The sequence below is a fragment of the Mycteria americana genome, chromosome 1, assembly GCF_035582795.1.
Source record: "Mycteria americana isolate JAX WOST 10 ecotype Jacksonville Zoo and Gardens chromosome 1, USCA_MyAme_1.0, whole genome shotgun sequence".
Lineage (NCBI taxonomy): Eukaryota > Metazoa > Chordata > Aves > Ciconiiformes > Ciconiidae > Mycteria > Mycteria americana.
In genome coordinates, this window is record NC_134365.1 from 114,552,094 (window position 1) to 114,577,921 (window position 25,828).

General features: G+C 36.1%; 1 protein-coding gene across 1 annotated transcript in view; it reads left to right on the top strand.

Moving 5' to 3' along the window:
• NCAM2 (neural cell adhesion molecule 2) overlaps window positions 1–25,828 on the top strand; it is a 337,227-nt gene that overhangs the window by 216,680 nt on the left and 94,719 nt on the right. Inside the window, exon 9 of the mRNA XM_075494582.1 lies at window positions 8,866–9,011. Within this exon, the coding sequence (XP_075350697.1) occupies window positions 8,866–9,011 (146 nt within the window). The remainder of the gene's footprint in view (window positions 1–8,865; window positions 9,012–25,828) is intronic.

Consider the following 25,828-nt stretch of genomic DNA (forward strand, 5'->3'; position numbering starts at 1 on the left):
AAAAAATATTGTCTGATCTGAGTTTCAAAGGATAGAAGTAATAACGTGAAAACTTATTTCTCTTTCTATGCTCTACCACCCAATCTGTGTTCATGATTCTCTCCTTTACATAGGGCTGATCATTTCTTTGAAGTTTTGTATAGCTATAACCTAGTGAGAGTAGGCATCTGTGAGAACGTAGAAAACCTCCCTCAGAATCATTGTGCAGGATCAAGGCTGTAGCTTATTTATGAAAAACCTACAAAAAAGTAATGTGTTGGGGTTTTCTACATTAATTATAGCTTGTAGTAGAGACAAAGACTATTTATATTCAAACAGCTAAAGCACATACTTAGGGCCGTGGGAAATTAAATTTTAAGTCCTGGTTAAAACTAGTAGTAATTTATACAAAGTGAAACAGCTCTAACAGGAGAGGCTAATCTGGTAACTTGCACTGGAAGGGCTAAACTGGTGGGTTCGATAATGCTGTCATTTGAGATCTGGGAGCCTGAGGCTGAAGCCATGATGTCAGGTGAACAGGTTAGCTGTGTCTGTGTGCCTTCCACTGTCTTTCCTATTTCAGAAACTCTTCATAGCCCTCCATGTTGTGCTGTTTCCAGTGCTCTGTACTCCTGATGGGTAGCCTAACCATTGTGCTACTTTGTTGTTCTGAGGTGCTTGAAAGTTATTCTCAGTTACTTTTCAAAAGAAAGATTATGAAATACAATTTTAAATTTCATCCCAGCCTCAAGATGTAGAGCATCTTGAAGATTTTTGTGGAGAAACAAAAACATTTTATTCAATTGTAATTCCAAAATTAAAAAAAAAAAATAATTTTAAAGAATAGAAAAGACTTGCTGTTTTTGATATGACCTTAAGAAAGTTTCAAACAGAAATAATTTTGCGTGTTATTCGAGTAATTTTAAGTATGGATGAAATTTATGTAGTTTTTGCCTGAGGCAAGGTAACTTTTTAATACAAGGAACAGGGAAAGGGAGACACCAGACTAAGAGTATTTCCTGTATACATTCTTCCATCTTTTAACAACTGCTATTCTGGGGACTCCCCAGAAAGCTAAATCCAAATGATTTAATAGATACCATGAGTTTGTTTAATCTGTTTTGAACCTACACATCCTTTTTGTTTCCACGACATCCTAAACTCCTTAATTTCTTAAATGATTTCTTTCTTGCATGAAAAATTATTTCTTATGTTCACTTCTTTGGCTCATAATTCGCATTTTAAGATAAAAAGTGAAAAATAATTCCATATGTTCTTTACATCAAATGTAGTTTTCTATTTCACTAGTTCATTTACTTTCTAAGCTGCAAGTTTCCAGTCTGTTTGGTTTCTCCTACTGTGGAAACCACTATGAATCTCTGAATCACACATTCCTGTACCTTTCCAGTTATAATCCCCTGTTTGTGAAATGTCGGGGCAAGAATGGCACACAGGATTCCTGTTGTGGGGGGAACCTGGCTGTTCAGCAGCACAGTGCTGCTTCTGCTTTGATCTTGGTGCCTTCTCTCATGTTCTGTTTGCCTCTCTGGCTCTCCCTGAGTACTGAACTGGTGTTTCCACATAACTGCAGTGTCTCCCAGGTCTCTTTCCTGCGTGTTTATAGCTAATTTAGAGCACATCATTGAGTATATATATTTAGAGTTATTTTTCCTGTGTGCTTTACTATTGGATATATTTAAATTAGATTATAATAATCTGTGTACTGTTAGTTTGACCGTAGGGAATAGTATCATAAATTAAGCCTCTTACCTTATTTGTAATGTCTAAAGTTAGTGTGATTATAGTCTAATATTGCCTCTACAAAGTTCACCTCTACTTTCAGTTTGAAAATGTGGAGCAGGGTTGTTGTATTTTCTCCTACAAAGAATTTTACTTTTTCTTTTGTCTCTTTCACACCAGTTAAACTCCCAGTCATATATACAGCCAACAACTTATTATACTTTTCTTCCCCTTAAATGTATTCCAAAAACTGTAGTCTGAAAATGGCAAGGCAGGTGGTTGATTATTATAGCTAAATAGTACACAAATAGCCAGTTTGTGTTAAAATGACCCATTAAATTACATTATTCTTTCCCCCTCCATTAGCTTGCTTGTCTCACCTACCTGCTATCTTTAATTTTAATTTACAGTGCAGATTCCTTGGGGCAATGACTATTGTTTCTACTGCAACAGGGCTCTGGCAGGGTTGAAACTTGTAATAACAGTAATGTAACCATAACGCAATAAAAATAACAGTAATATTATAGCATTCAGCATTTAAAATTTCTAGTAGTCTGCATTTTTGAATGGACATGCTCATCTTAGTGCCATCTAACACCTGCATTTGTTTAGTTTCCATGTGTGACCTAGGTTTTTTGTTCAACTATTTTTTTGTTTCCAGTATCAGTGGTAAAAAAGATATTTTGTCCTCATATCAAATTCTTACTCTGACAGTTTTTTGGGAACACTAACACATGTATAGAAATCTGTATGCACACACCCTACTTTCCCCAGTTCTTCATCTTTGTTAGTGCTTTTTATCTGTTCTACCAAATAAGACTTAGAAGAGTAAAGAAATTACTCAGAGAATTTCCCTCAGAGAATATCTTACTGATCATGATTTGGTAATCTCTCTCTGTCATCCTGTTATCTGCTATAGTTCCCTCTGTATCATTATCTATGACTACCTAAAGTATCTCATCCATATTAATGCTTAGGACTTGTGCTAAGATTTTTGATACAAATTCATTTGTATTTAGTCCTTCTGAACATCTTGAAACATAGGTGTTCTTCCTTGAATTCTTTAAAAATAATTTTAGTATTTGTCCCTGCTTGGTAGCTAACTTTTTATAGCTCTTTCACCCATACTATTCAGTTTCATTGTTTTCTTTGATCTGTTTTGTGATGTAATTAGCCATATATATAGATATGTCTTTAGATACATGTGACTTAAGCATTTTGAATTATGAAATACCACATTTTTACAGCTATGGGCACCCCAACAAAAGTTTCCAAAATAACATAATAATAAAGAATTGATTTAAGAGCAGTCAAGAAAATTCAAGCCCTTAAAACCTTCCTTACATCATCTTACTTTCTAAGACCTAAACATGTATTTCTTCATCATTACTTCTCCAGAGTGTTGGCAGTAGTGTTCATTTACTTTACAATAAAAAATCTAATCAGGCTAAATTAAACAAAATTAGCTGTAATTAAAGACATATTCATGCTTTATAAGAATAGTGCTTATATTCTGAGGACAGTTTTTATATCTTCATTTTGTTTGGTTTTTAGTTGCTCATTTCCACTCCGTAAGCACTCAAGTGCTTGGTTCTGCCATTCCGTGATGCATAAACAAGTGAGGTTTTCAGCAAGTTTTCTCTCTTCTGTACATATGCCATAGAAAGAGACATTTCTATGTCTAGAAATTTCTATTTCTAGAAAGAGAAAAAATATTTTTCTTTAATCAGAATTGGTAAAAAAATGGGAAGGAGTTCTAGCATATGTTAATTTGAAGTTCTCTAGGATATAGGTGTTTTACCTACATAATCAATGAGAGGGTAGTCTGAGCTTATAAAAAATATTTCATTGGCATTTCAGTAGTTTCTGACAATTGATTTCATGAAAGTCAAATGAGGAAAAAATACCTCAAGAAGCATTACAAAAGACCCTTTATAATTATTGTATAGTTTAAGCACATACCATTTTTAGTTTCTAGATGTCTGTTTAAGTATAATCTGAATCTTGTATAGCAAAAAGGTTTTTGCAGGTGTGTTCAATGTAACTTTTATTGATTATTGAGAAAAGTATATGCTGCTATTCATTTTTTATCTGTTATCAGGCAGATGAGAGCAGATGTAACAGACCTCTCCTGTCTTATCCCTCTTAGATGTGTTCCAAATGTTAAAATTCAAAATGTTTAGGTTAATCTAGGCCCTCAAAAGCCATGCATCTTGGAACCAAAGAGGCTGCAGTGAGTTTATAATGAGATTGGGGTGAGAAGTTCCTAATTTTTTTCCAGTATTTTCAGGCTTAATGACTGCATTTCTTTCACATTTATAATGCCTGGAGCACATCTAGTTAAATTTCCTTTGAGCTTAATAAGTAGATTAGCATGTGTTTTGGTTTGGTTTTTGGGATTTTTTGTGTTGGGTTTTTTTTTTTCCTAAGATACTATTCAGTACATATATGGAAGCTATTTATTTAAATTCACTGATATGTCTAGAAAGGGAATCCCATGGATCTGTGTATGAAACTATCTGTGCCTGCTCATCCCAGATATTATGAAGCATACCAACTGCAGCTTCACAAAGTGCAATTCATCAATTAAAGATGTAGTGTCAAAAGTTCATACATTTTCTGTATTCCTTCTTCCTGCCTCTTGCCTCCTTACCTGTTTGGAACACCTCTAATTTTTAAAATAAAAATGATGCAATCTATAAAGGCAGTGGTGCCAGTTCTCTCAGAATACAAGTTTTAAATCCCTTTTGAGTGTGAAGTAGTAATACCATTTTAACATGTACAAAGACTCAGGTTTATCATGCACTAAATCAAGTCAACACTTCATACTGGTGTGTGTGCACAAATCCTTATTATGTCAGGCATCAAGTTTCAGGAATCTGTTTCTTAGACATTTCCTTGTTGGACTCTAGCTTTTTTACTAAATTCAAATTGTACCAGCAGTTTCCAGGAGGATGGGGTTGCAGTTTTGCTACCTGTTACAAGTGTGGCTGTGCAGGAAGATAGCATAAGAGTATGATTCTTCATGTGTCATATTAATCAAGAGATCATATCAGGCAGTGATACAAATGTATACTAAGCCTCTCACCAGTAAATCCATGTTTGTGTTAATAACAAGCTGTTTAAAGCAGTTCTTTTCATGAGATATCATCAGGACTATCTCAAGCTTTATATATGTGCTGCTTCCCAAGTCTGATGAACCTCTTTTGTCAAAGATACGGGTAGAACTCTGTGAATTCAATAAATTGTGTACCTTTTTCAAGAAATCAGTTGTAAGCAACCAATAACAAATCTAGAACCTCAGATTGCTATCCAAGTTCTTCTTAAGCTTTTTGGGGAGGCTCTAAAAGGTACACAGAAATGAGCTTAAATTTTCTGTTAAAAAGGTATTGCCCTTGTCTGAGACAAATCCAGAAGAGACCAAGGAAGGAATCTGAAAGCAACTTTACTGAGGAAGTGTTAAGAGAACTTAACACCACCCTTCTCTGCTCAGAGAGCAAACTTTTCAACCAGTAAATGTTATTTCTTTATTTGGCAGCATCACTCTGTTAATATTTTTTAAATGCATGTCTAGTAATGAGTAGTTCCTTTTCCTTCCAAATAAAATAATGTTAATGAAGCTTAAGCATAACTCCTTTCTATAGTCAAGCCTTCTTTCTTTTCAGTCAGGTCATTCAGTTTACAATTTGTTAAGTACATTATAATACAAATATTTCAATAGTTTTGACTGAAGAAACCAGCAAAGACCTGGAGGCTTCCTGGACTGACATTCCAAGACCCTGTATTTTCATTTGTTTCATATTTGCTAGAGTACAGCAAGCAAATACCAATTCAGTTTGAGAATGACCTTGTCAATTTAGAAAGAACAGTTAAGGAATTGGAGGGGGAAACCTGTTTCAGTATTTCTGTGAATACTAGTCTTGGCATTCTCACATAAATATTGTTATTTACATGTACACAAAAGTATTTTAATATTTTACAATGTCCGAAATGTCATTAAAAAGTAGTCAAACAGTATAAAAACTTCTAGTCAATACCAAGGTATGACTTGTGACTTATGAAAATGAAGCAATTAAATAATATCCCCCATTTGAGTTCTCTTCTTCTTCTTAGTAATAACTGTCAGCTAGATATATTTGATGATTAATCAGTGCTTATTCCTTTAAATGTCAGCTGCTCATGTCTAAAATGTTAAGCTAAAACTTTTTGTCTTGTGATCCATTTGAAGAAAGCCTTAAAGAAATTTAGAATATAAGTCTAAGACTAAAAATTAAGGAGTATTAGTTATATGTTTTAGAACATGCATCATCTTGAGATCATATTGTCTGTCATGTCCAGATGGGGAAATCCTTTTGTTCTGATGGAAATAACATAATTCCAAATTTTGCAACTTTCTGACATAAAATAGTATGTATGATGCTTTTTTTTATGAATGATATATCTGCCATAGCTCTTTCCTTGTTTCCGGGGATGATGACATATCAAAGGAAAGAAAGGAAAGAACAGATTATATTGTAGCCAGGAGCCATGGATATAGAAATAGAGTATCTGAATTACTCAAGGTAAAATATTTCATAGGCATTTGGATGATCCCAAAAGTGAGAGTAATAAGTGAAGTTATTTTGAAGTTCAACATGGTTATCTTTTATCTCAAATTCTTTTTCAAATTACATCCCTTGTTACACTATTGAGGGGAGTTTCAGCTTTTCTCAGCCAAATTGATGTCCTGCTATAATGCTTTTGCTTACTACCTTTTACTGCATCCAGTAAAGCTGGATCCAGTTGACATTTCAAGAGCCCTTGATCACTCAGGGTATTTTCTTTCTGCAATGTCACTCACCATAGATTATATCTTAATGAAGCAGAATATTAGTGCAGTGCTTTGTTAGGTAAAATACATCCTGTTTTTCATCTCTATGCAGTAAACACACAATAGATTATTTGTAATAGTCAAGGGCGAACAGACAGTAGACAAGCAACAGAAGGAGTATGGAGATAAGGAATGAGAAATGAGACCAAGAATGGTGTGGTGGAAATTTATAAAAGAGAGGTAGGTGTTGTGTCTGGATATAGCAAGTTTGAACCTGGTTTTATTATTTTTCTTGGTACTGCTGAATGCAGCATCTGTGAGACAATGGTCATAAATGAAATAGTGGTCATAAAATTAAAAAAGGAGACTAGATATAAGGAGAACATTCTTCACCATGAGGCAGTCAGGCACTGCAACGGGCTGGTGAGAAAGGCTGTGCAGTCTCTTTTCTTGGCATTTTTCGAGATAGTGCTCAACACATCCCTGAGAATATGGTCTGAACAGGGTCTGTTGACCCTGTGTTGATGAGGAGGTTCGTCAAGATGACCTCCTGGAGTCTCTTCCAACCTGAATGATTCTCTTTCCCCTTTTGATCCACTAACATAGCCAATATTACTTTTCTGTGTAGCGTATACTTTTGTAACCCCATTAGAAAATAGGTTACCTCTCTGTTTATTTGCTACTTCATGGAACATGCTATAGTAGTGCTTCCTCGAAAGCAAAACTCAGGAAAACTACATAGAAATATGTTATTTTCAACAAATGTCCTTAATGTTTACAAAGTCAATGTTACGAGCTGCCAAAATTAAATTTACTCATGTAAACTTAATTCACTGGTTTGGGGTATAAACCTACCAAATCATATTCTTATTACATGATCACATGCTAGGTTTTCCAGTGGGATGAGTGTCTCATTCAATGTGTAAAGTGGATAGGTTCAGAGAAACTTATTAATGGTTATATATGAGTGAGTATATAGGGCCAAAACATTTTTTTATGAAGATATTTGAATGCTGTGGAAGAGAGTAACATTCAATGCACAGCTCTACAACAGAGTTCTTGTATGATATTGTCCTCTAAATAAAAGTGTTCACATGTAACCAGAAATTGTATTGCATATGTAAATAACCTGACAGGTTACAGTATAGACTGAGAGCTGTAGTTGCTTTGTACTTGTGGCTACAAAGTGGAATGATTTGAAGAATGCAAACAATATCTGGAACTTTTAAATTGTATTTTACCCCCTATTTACTTGGTAAGTAAGGATGAATAGCTTTGTATCAGAGGACTCTTCAGTTATTAATAGTGTTAATACCAGTACAATATGTTTGTTACGAGGAGATTTTGTTAAATTCAGTAATTTGTGTAAGGCAGATATTTCTAAAGATCAAAGTCCAAGAATATTAATAATTCTATATTTTTTCCAAATAATTTGTATTTGAAGAAAAACACAGATTATCATAGAATCAAAGAATGTCTGAGGCAGGAAGGCACCTCTGAAGACCATCTAGACCAACACCCTGCTCAAAGCAGGTGTCTCAGGACCATGTCTAGTCAGGTTTTGAATATCTTCAAGGATGGATACTCTGCAGTCTCCTGGGCAGCTTGTTCTGTGTTTAATCACCCTCTCAGTAAAAAAGGTTTTTCCTCTTCTTAAATGGAATTTACTGTGTTTCAATTTGTGTCCATTGCCTCTTGTCCTGTCACTGGGCACCACTGAGAAGATTCTGGCTCTGTCTGTACTCACCTCTATCAGGTATTTATACAGATGGCTAAGATCCCCCAGAGTCTTCTGTACTCAAGGGCACATTGCTGGCTCATGGTCAACTTCTTGTTCACCAGGACCCCCTCTGCAGAGCTGCTTTCCAGCCAGTTGGCCCCCAGCCTGCACTGGTGCATGGAGTTATTCCTGCCCAGGTGGAGGAGGATCATGGAAACGTTGCATCTTTGCTTCGTTCCTGAAGTGCCAGGGAGCAGCAAGGGCTAGCTGGTCCCTAAGAGACAGTGAGCCAGAAGCAAAGCACATGAACACAGGCACCAGGGCAGGGACCTCATTAGTCAGGACCCATCCAACACTACCCCAGCGGTGGAGCAGGCAGCCCTGGGGGTGTCAGCCATGCTGAGCCAGGAGTCCAGGTCATCAGACATACAGAAATGTTTGTTGTGCAACTAGAAGTCAGAAAAGTTGATTGCTCTTATAGACAGTAACGTTAAACCTTTAGTTAATCCTAAGTAAACAAACATGAATGTGCTTTAAAAAAAAAAAAAGTGGTTTAATAGATTTTGACATGACATTCTTTGTGCAGGATGAGTAATGTAATTTGTATTTTTAACAGTACAGCCTCAAATAATACAACTTAAAAATGAAACCACGTTTGAGAATGGGAAAGCCACCCTCATCTGTGAAGCAGAAGGAGAACCTATCCCAGAGATTACTTGGAAAAGGGCCATTGATGGAATAACTTTCTCTGAAGGTGACAAGGTAAATCAGCCTTTAATGTCTAAAATATATGAATACGTATTGTCTGGCTAATCTTTTCGTAAGCAGAAAATTAATTTAGAGGTAGATTTATTCTAGATTCCTCTGGAATTGGAAGGAATTACTACTTTGCAAGGTAATGAGAGAGATGTGGAGATTCTAAGTTTTAAATTAAAAGAAAAAACAAAGAAAAGAACAGTTAAAGTGCTGAAAGGTAATTCGCCTCATCAGGCCTAAATTTTCATACATAATCCCTACTAAGGGTTTCAGTTTTATCTTCATCATAATGGCTGCCCATAGCCCTTCCTGACTATATTTGGACTCTGTCCATTATTTCTCAAAATGCAGTACAGCTTATAGAAATCTGAAATAAAAAATTCTCAATACTTTGGAGTTCTTTATTTCCCACTTCTGATGTTTTTTTTTCCTTTTTTTCTCTTTTCTTATATTTTTCCTCACACAGAGCAAGTATTCTATAACTAAAAATTGAGCCCATTTTCCCATTTTGTTTTCCCATTTTCATGTTTTATTACAGAAGTAAGTCAAGTAGAGAAAGATTACAGTATGACAATGAAGAAAGTCAGTTACTGTGGGAACAAGAGCTGTAATTAGATGGAATGGTGAAAGCAAAAGGGAACGGTGTAATGCTATTCCTAAAAGTGCAGATAACAAGCTGTTTTTACAGCTCTTTTTCTTTTTCCTTTTTTTTAAATAATTTTCTTTTAGTATTTGAACAAGTATTTTCTTCTTAATTTCCTTACATAAACTACAGAATTTCTCTGTGCTGGTTAAAGTATGAGATACCATCTTTCTGGCTGGCTAATTCAGATTTTTTACTCCAGATAATCAAATAGCAAAATAGACAGTCTTCTTGCAGATTTTTGCATATTCATAGCTCTTGCTTAAAAAAAACAGTTGACAAACCTATACAGCAGTCATGCCAATGAGGGAATTGGATACATAGTAAGTCACTCAGTTTATAAGGAATTGCTATGTATTATGGAATTATGTACTTGAATTATTTGTGTTCTGAAGGAGAATGTCTGGTCTGGTCTAGTCTCTGACTTGATCTTTCCTGGAATTGAGGCAGTTTATGTGAGGCTCTGTCTACCGTTTTCCTGCTCTGTGATTTCCATTTTGGAGCAACATAATAGTGTTTATGTCATATTTTTACTAATAGTTTTGCATTAAAACAAAACCATTTGTCTTCTCCTTAAATACTTCAAGTCAAAGGTCATCTTTCTGACCCACAAAGACTACACTTGGTTCAAAGGTCACAAATGTAGCCGTTCACTTATGTTTGGAATGTTCCTGAAAAAACTTTGTTATATCAGAAATTGAAAATGAAAGCAAATCGCAGAAACAAGCTAAAACATATTGGTGCAGTTGAAACCTGAAATTTATCCAGTGGTTATATAGGACAGTATTACATTCTTAATTCAAACTGCAGATGATTAAACTATCTAGACATGTTACTGTAGCATTTTTTGAACTGTGGTTCAACTGAATAATACCGACAACCAAACTAAAACCTATATTCAGTTTCTACTAGTGTGCTGACATGCTGTATGTGGAAGCTAAAAAGAAGGAGAGTAAATGCAGTTATATGGTTTCCTTTTGTTCTTGCCAATGAAAGAACTCTATGTATATTGCTTATGGGAGAGTTTTTGCTGAACGTTGAATAAATGTTCTGAAATACTATATACGTTCTTGAGCTATAAAATATGCTTCTGCGTTTGCCCTGTGGTCCTCCAGCTCTAGAGTGCCAAAGCCTTTGCTGGTGCTTTCCTACCAAATTAGATGAATAGGGAACAAAACTGGCAATGATTAAATTATTGGATAATTGTTGAATAATACAGCAATATTTTGCACACAGAAAGAGAAAAGGTGCATTGAAGAAAATGGGGGGGGGGGGTGTAACATAGTCTTAAATTGAAATTATTATTTACATGTGATAACTTCTGAAGTAATGCTCAATTACCAGACATAGTTCCATAAATATAAAAATTATCATCTACATTCAGAGAATTCATCTTTTGAATTTTTTACCAGTTTTAAAACATTTTTTTGGTATAGACTGCACTTTATCCAACGTTTTGGTGAATTAAGAATATCTTTAGGAGATGAATTTTTTCTGTAGAAGATGGAAGAACTGCTCTAACTGTTATATTAACATGTTGATGATTACAAAACACAGAAAATGTTGTTCTTAATTTTTAATTATACTTTGATTACTTTTAGTATGCAGCTCCTCAATCATGTTATTCTTGTTTTGCTAAAATGCAAGCATACCATGTATAGATAAGGAAGAAGGCTGAATGTGACATCATTCTTAGGCCGCATGGATTCAAAATATTTTCTTTCAAATGATAGATAGATATTTTAAGCAGGACATAGGCTTTTCTGAGTTTTGAAATTATTATGCCCAAAAGAATGGAAAATATGCACCAAAGTCATAGATCAAAGAAATAACCCTACTAGGCTTAAGGAGGATAAAGTTAATGAGTAAGAAGTCCATAATTATCTCTTAGGAAAATATAGCTTTGATAAAGGATTTTCAATACACCAGAACTGTGTGTTTGAAAGTTGAAGCCAAATGAGTTCAAACCAGAAGCAAAGAAGCCTTTTCCTCTCTCCTTTTATCAGTTAGCCTTTGGAACAAGCTACCACACAGAGTGTGGTCCCTCTTTCATTAAGAATTTGAAATAAAGGGGTCTTTCCCCATCCTCTGACCAATCTTGAATGTTTAAATGGAAAGTTTTCCAGGAGGTCACATTAGATAACCTCTGTAATCCTTTTATGGCTTTGTAACCCATAAATACATGAGAGTGGGTAAGCCTGAGTAAATGAATAATTATGTGTGACAGAAGGTGTTTGGCTCACCCTTAAAGATTTGAAAATGGAAATGGAGGTTTAGTCCAAGAGAGAGCTTCATTTGCTGTTGCAGTGTCAAGCCAAAACTCTCTGCTTGGTGCATGTACTCCCCTGACTCCCCAGCATTGCATGTCCTTTCACTAATGTGCCAACCTGGCCATGCCCCTTTCGGCTGTGATTCGAAATGGCATATTCCTACAGACCTCTGTGCATCCAGCAGGCCTGGCCCTTTTCCCAGTAAAAAGAGGAGGCAGGAGAAGAGTTGCTTTTTGTAGAACAGACGGAAGGATAGTGATTTGATTTGATTTGTTGTAATCACTTATAAAATGGATTTTGGACACGCACACATGTATCTACCTACACACATCCCTGAAGGAGAGCATATCCTGATTTTCTGATATAAAAATGTCATGGAATCCTGTGCATACTGCAGAAGCGTGAGGGCAGAGTTTCATGTTCTACTTTCCTAGTATCTGATTCTAGCAGAAATATGAAAGCTGACCAATGTTGTTTGTAATTACCATTTCAGGCTCTGTTTTGGAATACAAATGACAATAACAGATGGGGCTTGATATGACATAGTAGCTCTGCTGTATGCAGCATGTGGCCAGAGACAATCTTTGCCCTGAAGAATTTATGATCTAAACTTGTAAAATGAATGAAAGAAGTCAGTGCAGAGACGTCACAGTCCAGTATCTGATACTCAGTTTTGATAATGCCTCATGTGTGGGGTAACTGGTTAACAAAAAAAAAAAAAAAAAAAAAAAAAAAAAAACCAAAACCACCACAACAAAAAAAGGATGAGAATTTGCAACTTGGGTGTTGGATTTAAGATATGTGAAATGATACTGTATTTTATATATATTTGATACGGATTCACCAAATGTCTTTGAAATACCTTACACTATTCTTCTTGTATCCACAAGTAAAAAAAAATCTCGCATTTGTAACATTATAATGAAGACTACAGAGATAGCTTGAGTTCTGCTTCCTTCCATCTACCTACCATTGCAATAATAATCTGGGTGTCCCCGTGAAATTTCCCATGACACTCTTTCTAAATATTGCAGAGCTCAGACCAATAATTAAATTATTTTCCAAGTTTGAATTCACTTTATATTGGCATGCAAATCATAACTATTTGGAGCTTGTTGAGTGTTTCATAGTTTTCATGATAAGGCAATAAGTAAAGGTAAAGGATTTGAGGTTTGTTTTGTCTTTTTCTTTGAAAGGTCAACTCTGCTTTTTCCCCAAGCCTGTTAACTCCACATCAGCTATTACAAATGTTAATAAAAATAATCTGAATTTTTTTTGACTGCTTGTATATGCTATTGTCACTGCACAAAAAGAAGCAGTGTTACAGTGTCAGCGAATTGTCTTGCCTTTCTTTTGAGATAGTAATGAGAGCATTCTTGCTTATCTCAAGGATCAGCTCTTTATTTGAAATGAATCACCCAAAAAGAGGAAACATAGATGTATCTAGGGTATTGTAATTGATTCCAGGAGATTTATTTCTTTTTATGAGCTGTACAAATCCCAGTCTTTGTAAATTAATCTCAGGAACTTTTCTCCTTCGAATAGTTGGAAAAATGTAAGGGGCAAGTCTCCTTGCCTTATTGAAGAAAATTGTTATAACCTGCTTCACCTACATGAACGTTCACCTGCGTGAACGGCTTCTACTTACAATATCATAGAAAATTTTTGCTGTTGTAATATTAGCACAGGCCTGCAGGCCAGAATAGTTTATGTAGCCAGCTGCAATTGCATTTGATATGCAATTGAGACACTCTGCAAACATTTCAATCAGGCATCAAATATTTTTTTTATTTTGTTTTTAACCCTAAAATGAATCATGGTGGGCTTCACTCTTTTATGAAATAGAAGAGTCAGAATATTGTGACTGGAAGGAGAAGGTAAATAAATGCACTTGAGAGTGAGTAGAAAGCAGGAGGGTGGCTTTAAATGTTAGGTAATTAGTGCTGTTGAGAATATACAGATTTATACCCTGTGACATATGCAAAACATAGAGCACATATGAGCACTGAATAGTGTACTCTCACCAGTCGTCTGATCCGTAGAAATCTGCGTATGTTTTGTGGCTCCTTCATCTTCTCAATGGCATGTTCAGCTACACTAATATGGAGTTGGGACAAACTCTTCAGTTAACTAGAAGGAGCTAACAGTAGAGTGTACAGTTTTAGGAGGTGACAGTATTTTAGTAGGAAGATTGATTTTGGAGGGGTAAGATTGTATGCAGTTAGAAATAAAGAGCAGCTTTCCTGGGTAAGCTGAGGAAGCATTACAGTAGGAAAGCTGCAAGCCAATGTGGATATTTCAAAGTCCTTAAGTAGCCTAATCACTCATCTGAGTTCCATGCACTCCTTTAGGTAGCAATATCTGCAGTGATGTGTAAATGAAGCCAAAACCAAAGCCAGAAATTATTTTGATGTACCATAGCCTCTTCTTCCGCAATGCAGGCTTGGTTGGTGGTTATACTGACAACTCAATACTAAATCTCAGCCACATGGCCAGAGGGCCCTTCAGATTTGTTCTTCTTTTAGGAGAGAAGTTAAATGCTCTGTTACCCAGAACAAACCCAAATGACTTTACATACACACATCCATATATGTATTCATGTTGTGTGGATGACTGTATTAGTATTACACTAGCTCGGAATTCTCTCATTTCTGCAAATTTTTCCTTAAGTAAGCAGAGACAAAGTTGTTGATTCTTTAAAGACAACAAAAAGCCAACAAAATGTAAAATTTAATACCTCTTCTGTATTAAAAGCTTAAACAACCTAGGGAAAGAAGGATGTTTATTTGGGAACATCAGTAATTTAATCAATTGTTTAACATGATACCTAAACTTAAATTAAGTACAAAATTTTTATCCATTCTGTAAATGGATAATCCTGTTTCTACCTAATTTATATTTCAAACTTAAAAATTGTCTCCTATTTAACCCATTTGCTTATGTACTACCCATGCACCAAGTAGATATTTTTGGATACTTTCTGTGCTTGTGGTGCTGGATTTACTGGCTGAAATAAAGGCATACAAGCTTGGAAATGGCATTTCTTTCCCTTCCAATATTAGCTTTTTCCATTTAGTCATCAGTGATGATATTCCTTCTGTTACACTAATGAAGACTGAAGTTATCAGGGAACTTTTTATGGACCAACATTTCCTATGATACCAGTGCAGCTTGGACTTGAATATTCATTAATTCCTTCACTACACAAAAGATCATTTCAGGGGCTTCTGCCTAAGAATCAGTTGTATTATCTGCTAACAGTTTAATAACTTTCAAATAGCTGTTACTTGTCTGATGAAATAGAGATCCTGCATCTGATGATACATTAAGCGATACGGCCACACTTTATAGACTGGAGTCACAGAATCACAGAATCACAGAATCATATAGGTTGGAAAAGACCTTTAAGATCATCGAGTCCAACCATAAACCTAACACTGCCAAAACCACCACTAAACCATGTCTCTAAGCACCTCATCCAAACGTCCTTTAAATACCTCCAGGGATGGCGACTCAACCACTTCCCTGGGCAGCCTGTTCCAATGCTTGATAACCCTCTCGGTGAAGAAAAATTTCCTAATATCCAGTCTAAACCTCCCCTGGCACAACTTGAGGCCATTTCCTCTTGTCCTATCACTTGTTACCTGGGAGAAGAGACTGACCCCCACCTCTCTACAACCTCCTTTCAGGTAGTTGTAGAGAGCGATAAGGTCTCCCCTCAGCCTCCTTTTCTCCAGGCTAAACAACCCCAGTTCCCTCAGCCGCTCCTCACAAGACTTCTGCTCCAGACCCTTCACCAGCTTCATTGCCCTTCTCTGGACACGCTCCAGCACCTCAATATCCCTCTTGTAGTGGGGGGCCCAAAACTGAACACAGTATTCGAGGTCATTTGGTAGTATTCACTGATGTACTATAGGACATTCTCCAGAGACTTTGGAAATGTTACATTTTCTAGGTATTGTGGAAACTCATAGGAAATGAGCACAATTAATGACACAATCAGCAGTGGAATGCTGGCAAAATGTATTTTACACTATTAAAACCTGTCAGTAGTTTTCCTGACCTGAAAGGCAGTTTGAATACCCTTGTATATTAGGAGAAAATAATTATTTAGACTTGTGGCAAAACCAGGATGAAAGTGAGTGGGCTGAATTCTGTTTTTCAATCTGTTGTGTGTTTTGTTTAACAAATTATCTAAACTCTGTGTAATATTAGTTCTTAATAATTTATTAATGTCCTTAGTATGCTGTTAAAAACCACAAAAACCATTTTCCTACCACACTTTCACTGTAGCGTCTCCCTGTGTGCATCTACTCATACACCGTCTTCCTATTAATACCAGTTCTCAGATTTCAAACACAGTCAAGTTATGGCAGTTTAACATGACAGTGCTGATGGACCAGTTGTATGTCCATCACTTGTGATAGTTAGGAGGCTGTGCAACTTAATTTAAAGCATAATGCAAGAGTCTTATTTCTTTGCATTGGGAAAAATGAAGACTGTTTGCACCATCCCTTACTGACAGCTTCTGAAATTCAGCAAACAATATTTCTTAGGACTGCATAACTGAACCATAGGTCCAAGCTCTGATTCATGGTCCAAATAACTCCAACTATGCATGGACTCAACCTGTGTTATTAAAATTTCTAAATGTTGCAATAACTTAAATAATGTATCAACAATAAGATGGTTTTTGTCTTTCTATAAATTTCTGCTTGTACAAATCAAGTTGTGATATTTATGCCAAAAGTCAGTGAATTAATAGCGTATAGTAATCTTTACTTACTGGAAGCTGATAATCTAACATGCTTTAATACATCTTGCAGGTAGCTGATATGTAATGTTAAAGCCCTTAGGGTTATGTTACTTGGTAAAAATTGATTGGATTAACGTAGTACTGTATAAATGTTCCTCTTCTTAAAATAGTATGCAAAAGTGGATGTTTAATATAGAAATTTGCATTAAGAATACAGTTTTGTGAATATTTAGAATTCCGAACTGAATAAATACCATTTTACCAGCACATTTCAGAAGCTCCATTTGGAGTTATGGTCTGTTGATCAATATATATTTTCTGTTTTTATTTAGAAAATGTGAAAATAAGTACAGAATCTCATCAGAAACTACAGTGGCTTCCTTTAGAGCTTTTAGAGCTTTTAAATTGGGGGGGGGGGAGAATTAGCATGTATACTGATTAGATAAACATAATATTTACAGTATGGAACATGTGAAGTTATTTAGACAAGTTATCAGTGCTTCCTTATCACAGATTCAAAGTGATTTCAGTAATACCAAAACTATAGTAATCTCTATTGAGATAAAAGTATCACTATCTATCTCACCCAAAAGCAATACTGTAGGCCTTTCAGATTAAGACCTCTAAGAATTTTAAGCTTCATGGATATTCTTTCAGAATTCCTGAACTCACACGTCATCGTATTTAGCAGATATGCCCTAATTATGTTACAAAATCTTTACAAATTCTGTATGAAAATGTACAGATTTATATAAACAGATTAGTCCTTTTGTCTTTATTACCTCTGTCATCTTATTTTTAAAATGAAATTGTGTGGTCATAAAACATTACACATGCATCATTTACCTTGTAGCAAATGCCAGAATATTAAATAACATGGGGTTTTGCTCATGAGATATCATCAGAAAATGTATTTTTTGACAATTTTATTCGTAACTTTGTTTCTTGGATAAGAGGTTGGGAGGTACTAGCTGGACAAAAGAGAAAGAAAACTCTTACCCCTGCCAGCAGCCCACCAAGAGGTCATTTGCTGCCCACAGTCTCCTCTGCTTCAGCGTGTGTCCTTCCCACAGGCTGCAGTTCTTCAAGAACTGCTCCAGCATGTGTCTTTTCCACAGGGTATAGTCCTTCAGGAACAGGCTGCTCCAGTGTGGGTCCCCCATGGGCCACAGCTCCTGCCAGGAGCCTGCTTCGGAGTGGGCTCTGCACAGGCTGCAGCTTTCTTCAGGGCATGTCCACCTGCTGCAGGGTGGGGTCTTCTTGTGGGCTGCAGAGTGGATATCCACCCCACCATGGACCTCCATGGGCTGCAAGGGGACAACCTGCTTCATCATGGTCTTCTCCACTGCCTGCAGGGGAATCTGCTTGGGCACCTGGAGCACCTCCTCCTCTTCTTCCTTCCCCCACTTTGGTGTCCGCAGGGCTGTTTCTCACACTTTTATCCTCACTCCTCTTTTTCCTCTCCTTCCTCACCCAGAAACTGGTTATCTTCCTCCAGGCCTCACTCTCCCTCCCAATTTGCCTTCATACCTGAGAATCCTAGAGCTGGGACTAATTTTTTAGCTGTGATTAATTTATCCACATCGTCTCTTCAGTTTATGTGTTGTTACAGATCTGCTTCATCAGCAATGTGCTATGCATAACTTCTGATAATTTAATTTAATAATACATACTCGTTGAGTTTCCTAACTTGTGCAGTTGAGTAGGAAATACTGTAAGCCTACTGAAAATAAGCTATAGATTTGTTCTAGGGTTTTGTTTCTCAGTGATACTTTCCCCAGCAGAATGACATATGTTTTTTTGTGCTGCCATGTTGCAATCTCTGCTTTCCAATTTGTTTCAAACTGTAGTAGCAGCACATTTTTCCATAATAGTTTCCACCCAATTTCACTAGTATGTTCAGCATATTCTTTTATTTATATCCGTACATATAAATAAATTTAGAAATGTAAGTAGAGCAACTCTATTGGATAATACCAATTAAATAAAATAACTTGAAAATAAATATTTCTGTGCCCTTTCAGATATGTCCAGGTTAGCTCATTTTCTCCATTTTGCTTGCTACTGCAATAATTTCCTGATGTTTCTTCCGTTGCAAAAAGCCCTACAGAATTATCTGGGTTTGTGAGCAAAGACTTTTTGATCTGTGAGATCTGGATCTGTGTCCTCCTGCAGACAACTCCCCTGCTCCTCATGACTCAAGTTAGGCATTTCTGGCTTTCTGTGCCTTTCCTTCCGCTTAGGAAGCCTTGTTGCTTATATATTCCCCTTCAGGGCTCCACTTCATCCCAGTTTCCAGACAGACTTCCTATCTGCTGTCTAGCCATAGTCATTTTAATAAAATATCCATCACCTTCACAGAAAACTGGAAGGGATCCCAAGCTGCATACAACTGCTGAACAAACCAGTAAGAGAAACTCAAATTGTGATCCCCCCCCCCCCCCCCCAAAGAAAGCACATGTTGTGCTGCTCTGTATGGGCTGTTCTCTGTTATATAACCGCATACCTTCACCGCATCCGTTATTTGCAACTAAAGCTAAACTATGTCATGCTTTGAACCTAAATTCTATGAAAATGAAATGAATGTATATACAAATGCATTAAGCTCAGTTTGAGATTCTTGGAGTAGTTGTCATCTTAAAGGTTATTTTATATTCTTACAGAAAAGTTTTGTGAGCAAGAGGGGCATACAACCCATATTTACCCAAGAATTTGTTATCAGTCCAAGTAATGTTTTATCAGTTTAAACAAAATAAATCAAATAATTATTCTTAGTCCAATGATACAAATACTAGAGTGATACAAACACTTTAATCCAAGTTATTTAAGTAATACAAGGAACAAAAATTAACATTACACTTAAAATTGTTATACAAAAACTTCCTAGTTTTCTTTTCATTGTTATAGTCACCCGTGCGGTATTCCCCTGAGACCTGAGGTTGACAGTGCTTATTTTCCTAAAAAAAAAAAAGAAAAAAATTAAAAAGTGAAAGAAGAGTTGACAATGCGTCGGCATCCTAAATTCTTCTCCAAGGGAAAATAAAAATGACTTAACTTCCCACCCCAGCCCCTTAAAAAGAAACTTAACCAGCTTCCTTCCCTGCCTTGGGTCAACTTGAAGTTATTTTTGTTCATTTTGTACTGCAGTCAGCTTACATGCTTTGTCTTCGTGGGTTTCCAGCTACAGGGTTTTTTTGTTTCTTTTTTTTTTTTTTTTTTTACTGTTTTCACCTGTTAGTTATTAAAGTTACAGAACTGCCTTCTCCAAGCCCAATTAAGAAAAAGAGCTAATGTTTGTTAGTTAGACGTTTGCCATACATGGTACTTAGCACAGAGCTAAGCGGAAACAAATTCAGGTAGTTGCCTGACGACTAGGGACTTGCAATCATAAAGCAAACTGAAATCACCTCAGACCAAGGCAACCCCTGGCAAGTCCCAAGACCCTGCACTGCTGGAACAGTGCAGAGCCTTTACTAGTAATAGGAGAATCATATTGGGCTACAATTCCTGCCTGAAGGAAAGCTGGAATCCTAGTGCTTGATGTTTCCTTGTGCTTTCACAGTTTTGTAACTCATTCTGTATGGGCAGTTTGGTGTAGTACAGTAGTATAATTTCACCATACTAGTTACTTCTACAGCTGAAGTAATATTTACTTCAGATTTCAGCTGACCCAAACTGAAACAGGACCAGGTTGAAGTTCCTAGTCAGAATAGCCATACTTGATACTTGTTGCTACTGATGATGTATATATTTAATAGTGATTATTCTTGTTCAGATGCACAGAGATTGAGTAATCACTGAAGAATAAATTCTGGCAAATCATAGTTAGTATTTTAAGTCTGAGCAGTCCTAGATCCCATACTGATACGTGTTTGGAGCCCCGTGCTTATGCTAGAGTCTTCCCTTACTCATCCTTTGCAGGAAGACCTTGGGACTCCAGTTTGCACTGGAGTTACAAATGCTTCACAACCATTTTAAAGATTTACAAAGCTGGGGTGTAATCACCTCTGTCTTGTTCTCACTTATCCAAAGAATAAATTTACAACAAGATTTGGTTGTCTAAAGTAAGATGTAATTGTATAGTAAAATCATTATTTTTGGTGGCTGTTTTATGTGAGGTCTGTACTGAATAAGAACATTGTACTTAATGGTCTTATTCCTGAGAATTTTGCTGGTCTGAATCCATCGGAGTCACCCATGTTAATGGCATCATAGCAGTGTTGGAGTAGGTTCAGATCAGTAAAATTCCTAGGAATAAAACCATTAAATACAGTATTTATGAGTGAATCAGAATTTCTAATTGCAAAGTACATATGTAATTGTTACAGTTGTAATATGTCTGTTATAAACACTCGTTTGTGGTTACTATTGTTATTTTTTATGGCTAACACTAACGCTTGTTTTCCTCTACAAGCTTTTTTCATATGATGCTAATATTTTTGCCATTAATAACCATCAACCATTTTTTCTTGTGATTTTCATCTTTAGCAGAAGTAATCTTGAATGGCTGATCCTCATATTTTCTCCTTTTATTATTTTTCTTTCATGTTCTTTTGTGAGTAAAAACTGATCAAGAAGTTCAGTTTTCTGTTTCATGTTTTAGTAAGTGGTTTTGGTATATTGGATATCCTGTGTCATCTCATTATGTAACAACTTAAGTTTGAAAGAAATGCTAGGATGAATCAATCAAATATCAGTTCATAACTTCTAAAAGTTATATGAAGCTTTCAAGAATACATTTTTCCTGAGACTGTACATGCTGTTAACAACCTGCATAGAACCCACTACTATTTCCAATCCGAATTCTTTGAAAGTAACTGCTATGTCTGCAGATGAACAGAAAATCAAAACAACGATATTTTTTTCTTCAAGATTAGTTTTTTGTGACTTCCCTGGTGTTACGCTATAGATCTACAAACGATAGGTTCTTCAATAACTTCTTCCTTGTGGAAAAACAAATTCCTAACAAATTCAGGAATTTGCAGCATGCTGACATATGTATTTAATGAGCTGCAGTTCTAAAAGAATCACAAGGTCTCCTATAAAAATCACTGAAGTCCAAGACACTGCTGTAGCATTATTCTGATTCACTGGACATTAAGGCATATGCACGTAGCAATACTCTGGAATTTTCTGCTGTCTCCAACAGGTGCATGGATAGAATACATTTACCTGAAGAGAATGGGAAATATTGTGAATATACCATCCATAATCCAGAAGGGAGCTTCCATCAGCTTCTGCACGATGATGGCTGTTGTGACTAACAGCCCTTTCTCATCATCAAAGGTAGATTTTCAGACTAGGAATTGCTGGTCACTTACATTTAATAGACTTCTGGAATTTTATCATCATTTAGTATCAGCATGCTAGGTTTCAGAAGTTCTTATCTTTCATGCTGCTTCAAGGAACAGTTTCACGAGCAATTACGATCTGGTTAAATCTCACATGTAAGAAATGTCAGCCTGAAGTATGTGATCTGAAGTTTTCCTCTCATGTGGATATCAACACAACCCAAAATCAGAAAGCTTCCTAAAAAAATTGTTATTCATGAAATTCCAAAGATGATTCTGTTAATCAGTACTTGTTTTCTCCTTGAAAATTCAGTGATGCGTACTCGGAATATGACCAAGAAAACAGAATGAGTTGGCAATTTTTGACAATTTGATCTGAAGAAGGAAGAACTAGTCATAAAACTAAAACAGGTTATTTTTTCTTTTTCCCCCTTCTTCTCTCCCCACCTCCCCCATGTGAGGATCTTCTACGTTGTACATCTGCAGCAGCTCCTTTGGAGGAACTTGAAAAAACCCTGAAGTTTTTACTCAAGCTCTATGTTCTCACAATGACTGTTCTTGAGTATGTTGCACTGTGTTTTACAAAAGAAACAACACTCAACTCTAAGCCACTGTTTCTTCATCTTTTCTGTTGTTAATACATGCAATGCATGTCCAAAATATCACTAAAGTACACAAGGTGTCAGATGACATACTTGGTAAATATGTGACAGGCAAAATGGACCTGCAGTGGTGTAACTATGGACAGTAGTGGCACTTTGATCACAAATAAGCTTTAAACATTAGAAGAAAAGCAAACAAAGGTTTTTCAGCTTGTCTGGATTTCAAATGTAGGGATTTTTTACTTGCAGTCTTGCACTTGGACTTCAAGGGATGAAGGAGTACTTTGTCAGCCAAATGGTAAACTCTTTAGGAGAGAAGATAATCAACACAAAGTCACAGCTGCTCTAACCATCCAAGTAATACTATCAAAATCCAGCTACAAATGAGTCACCAATTTCTGCATCTGTTCTCACCTTCCACTCTTGCTTTGAGCCAGCGCAAAATGCACTTTTTGGCAGCCGTACAACTTCATCTCATTTGGTGATACACTTCCTCAGTGGGAGTTGGAGAAATGGTTGATAAATCAAACTCAACCACTAATCACACCATCCACCTCTCCCCAGGTACAGCTTTCTACAATTGAAAAAGAATGACAATTTCTGAGCATCGTAATCAGCTAATTCTCCTCTTCTGAGAAATTACACTTTTTGAACTACAATGGCAATGGAATTGTGCAGATTGCACACTCCATGGTACCTGAATAAGTTATTCTGTCCCAGAAGCTGTTCTTGTCTCTTTGTGGATGTTGTACTCTCATCACATCCCTATTCTCTCTAGCAATCATACCCTGAAAACCGCATACCTCCTCTGCATGTGGAACCCTTAAAATACACCATTATCATCATTGATGATATTGGGAGCTCTGGAACATGGTTTTGAAGCTGTGCATCAACCAGTCAGGTCAGCATCAGCCGGTCAGGACTTCGGGAATATTTATGTGTGGAACTACAAATCATGTGAGAAGTTTGGGAAGCAAGAGCATGACAGAAAAAGTCAGGGAGTAGAATAGCATATATAGCATGACAAGGATGTAATCAAAATAAAATATATATATATTTACTTTTACAGAATCTGTAGAATTAATCTCAAGTGATGAGATACCTCCCATTTTATGATTATTGTAGAATTCATTTGGGTTAAGCTACATATTCTGAGTAACAATATTGCAAGTGCAGAAAGTTCTCACCCTTTTGTTTTTGTTTTTTTTTTTCCAGAAAGCACTTTTTGATACTTCAGGTTTGTGATTATGGATAATTTTACTTGGAGACAGTAAAATATAGAACAGTTTTGTTTTCTTTGACAATGACAGAGAACTAGACTGCTATCAGTATTCAAAATAAAAGATGTTTTTTTGTGAAATGTTAAATTCTTAATTTAGGGAATATGTTTTTTAAGTGGATAAAGTCACAAAGTCAGCTGTACCTATCAAAGTCTCTGCTGAAGATTTGTAACTTGTGTTTTAGCTTTATGCTGGTGATGAGGTTGTGCGGAGAAAAAAAACACCCAAACCCCACTTTTATTTATGAATTCTGTGAAATTCTCTGATTAACATTAATGATGAAAAATATCTTGATTTCTTAAGATTTTATTATGATTTCCAAAACACTGTAAAAAGGTAACTTCTGAAGACCTTGTCTGTCTTTACCATTTTCAGGACACACAATGGTCTGTTTATTGAAATTATTCTTCCAATGTCTTAGACTGTAAGCACCTGCTAACATACTTTCTCATTGATCTTTCTAAAGAAATATGTATATATGTATGGAACTGTGTTGACCACGCATGTTTTCAGACCTCACTGATTATTCACGCTCCACAGTGATACGGAGTAATTCAGTGAATGAACAGAAATCATGAATATTGAACCACTGTTCTGCTTGTCTAGGTTTTTGTTTTGTCTATTTTTTTATACTCTTTATTAATACTAAGAAATAAAAGCACGTGTACTTATTCAATCTAGCAGAAAACACCATAGAAAACACCCACTATAACATTTGAAAGGAAAAGAAAAATATTCCAGTTTAGTAGGTGTCCATTAGCATTTCAGGCAGACTTGAGAGTTACTGATGTTATTAATTTATACAGATTATATCTGTATTTTGATTTGTCACCAGTGGCAGGTCCAATGCTTTTTTCCTGGTGGGATTTCTACTGAGGACTGGGCAAGTGCAGTGTACTTCATGTTCCCATGTCTGCTGCCTCTTCCTCTTCCTGTTTTGGGGTGTTATGGTGCCAGACATGGTGCTAACGTGTGCTCTCCATAGTTAGTGCAGGAGGGAAATAAGCCTCAGAAAGATTTTATCAAGGATTATAAAGTTCTGGTGGTCACAGACCCCAACATTAGGGATGACCCTGTTTGACATTGTGTATTTGCAGTTCAAAGTTAAATATGACTGACATTATAGATCAGTATGAATGCAGACTTCTGCTTTGTCAGTATATTCTGATTTTGAAAATGCCCTTTACAAGAATGGGAAAATATAACTAGCATGGTTTCATTTTTTGCTTCAGGCTAACATTGCACATTAAATTTTTGCCCCAGCTTCTTTATGCTCTTTGCCATAGTCAACTTCTGTGTCTCTGCTGTGTTCCTAATGTTCATTCCTAGCTGTGCTTCAGCATGACTGCACTGTTATTGTGCTTTTTGTGTCATAATATGCCCTTGACTTATTTACCCAGATCTCTAGTAACTGACTTATACCATAGAACACTATAATACAGCCACACTAGTGTTTTTTAAGTCCTTGTGAAAATTCATCATACTGCCGAGCATTTTTCATTTGCACGTGTTAATCTCCAGCATATTCTGGGAATCCCCTCTAGACATAGGCAACTGCTTCAAAATATTTTCTTTTATATATGTATGTATGTATTTATTTATTTATTAATGGAATTTTCTTGGTCTGTATTTGCACTCTTATTTTATTTCACATATTTCTGTGTTCAGGAATGTCAGCCATACAGTATATTTTTAATCAGGTATTGCACCATATTTGCAGAAAAAATAATGAAATTGTACACTAATCCATCTACAGAACAGGACCAGGGAAGAAAAAAATTGGCTCCTTGTTGTAGGTTTGTGATATACAATAAGGAAGGGCAAAGAGAATATTTTTCTCAAAATACCTGTTCTCTACTACTACTGTCTATTGTATAGAGCTACCTTAGTGCTTTAGAAGGGCAGCTCTTAATGATTCACTAATACAGTATTTAGTACTGTATGTGATTCGTAGTCACAGGTTGTTTCACCATATGTCTTC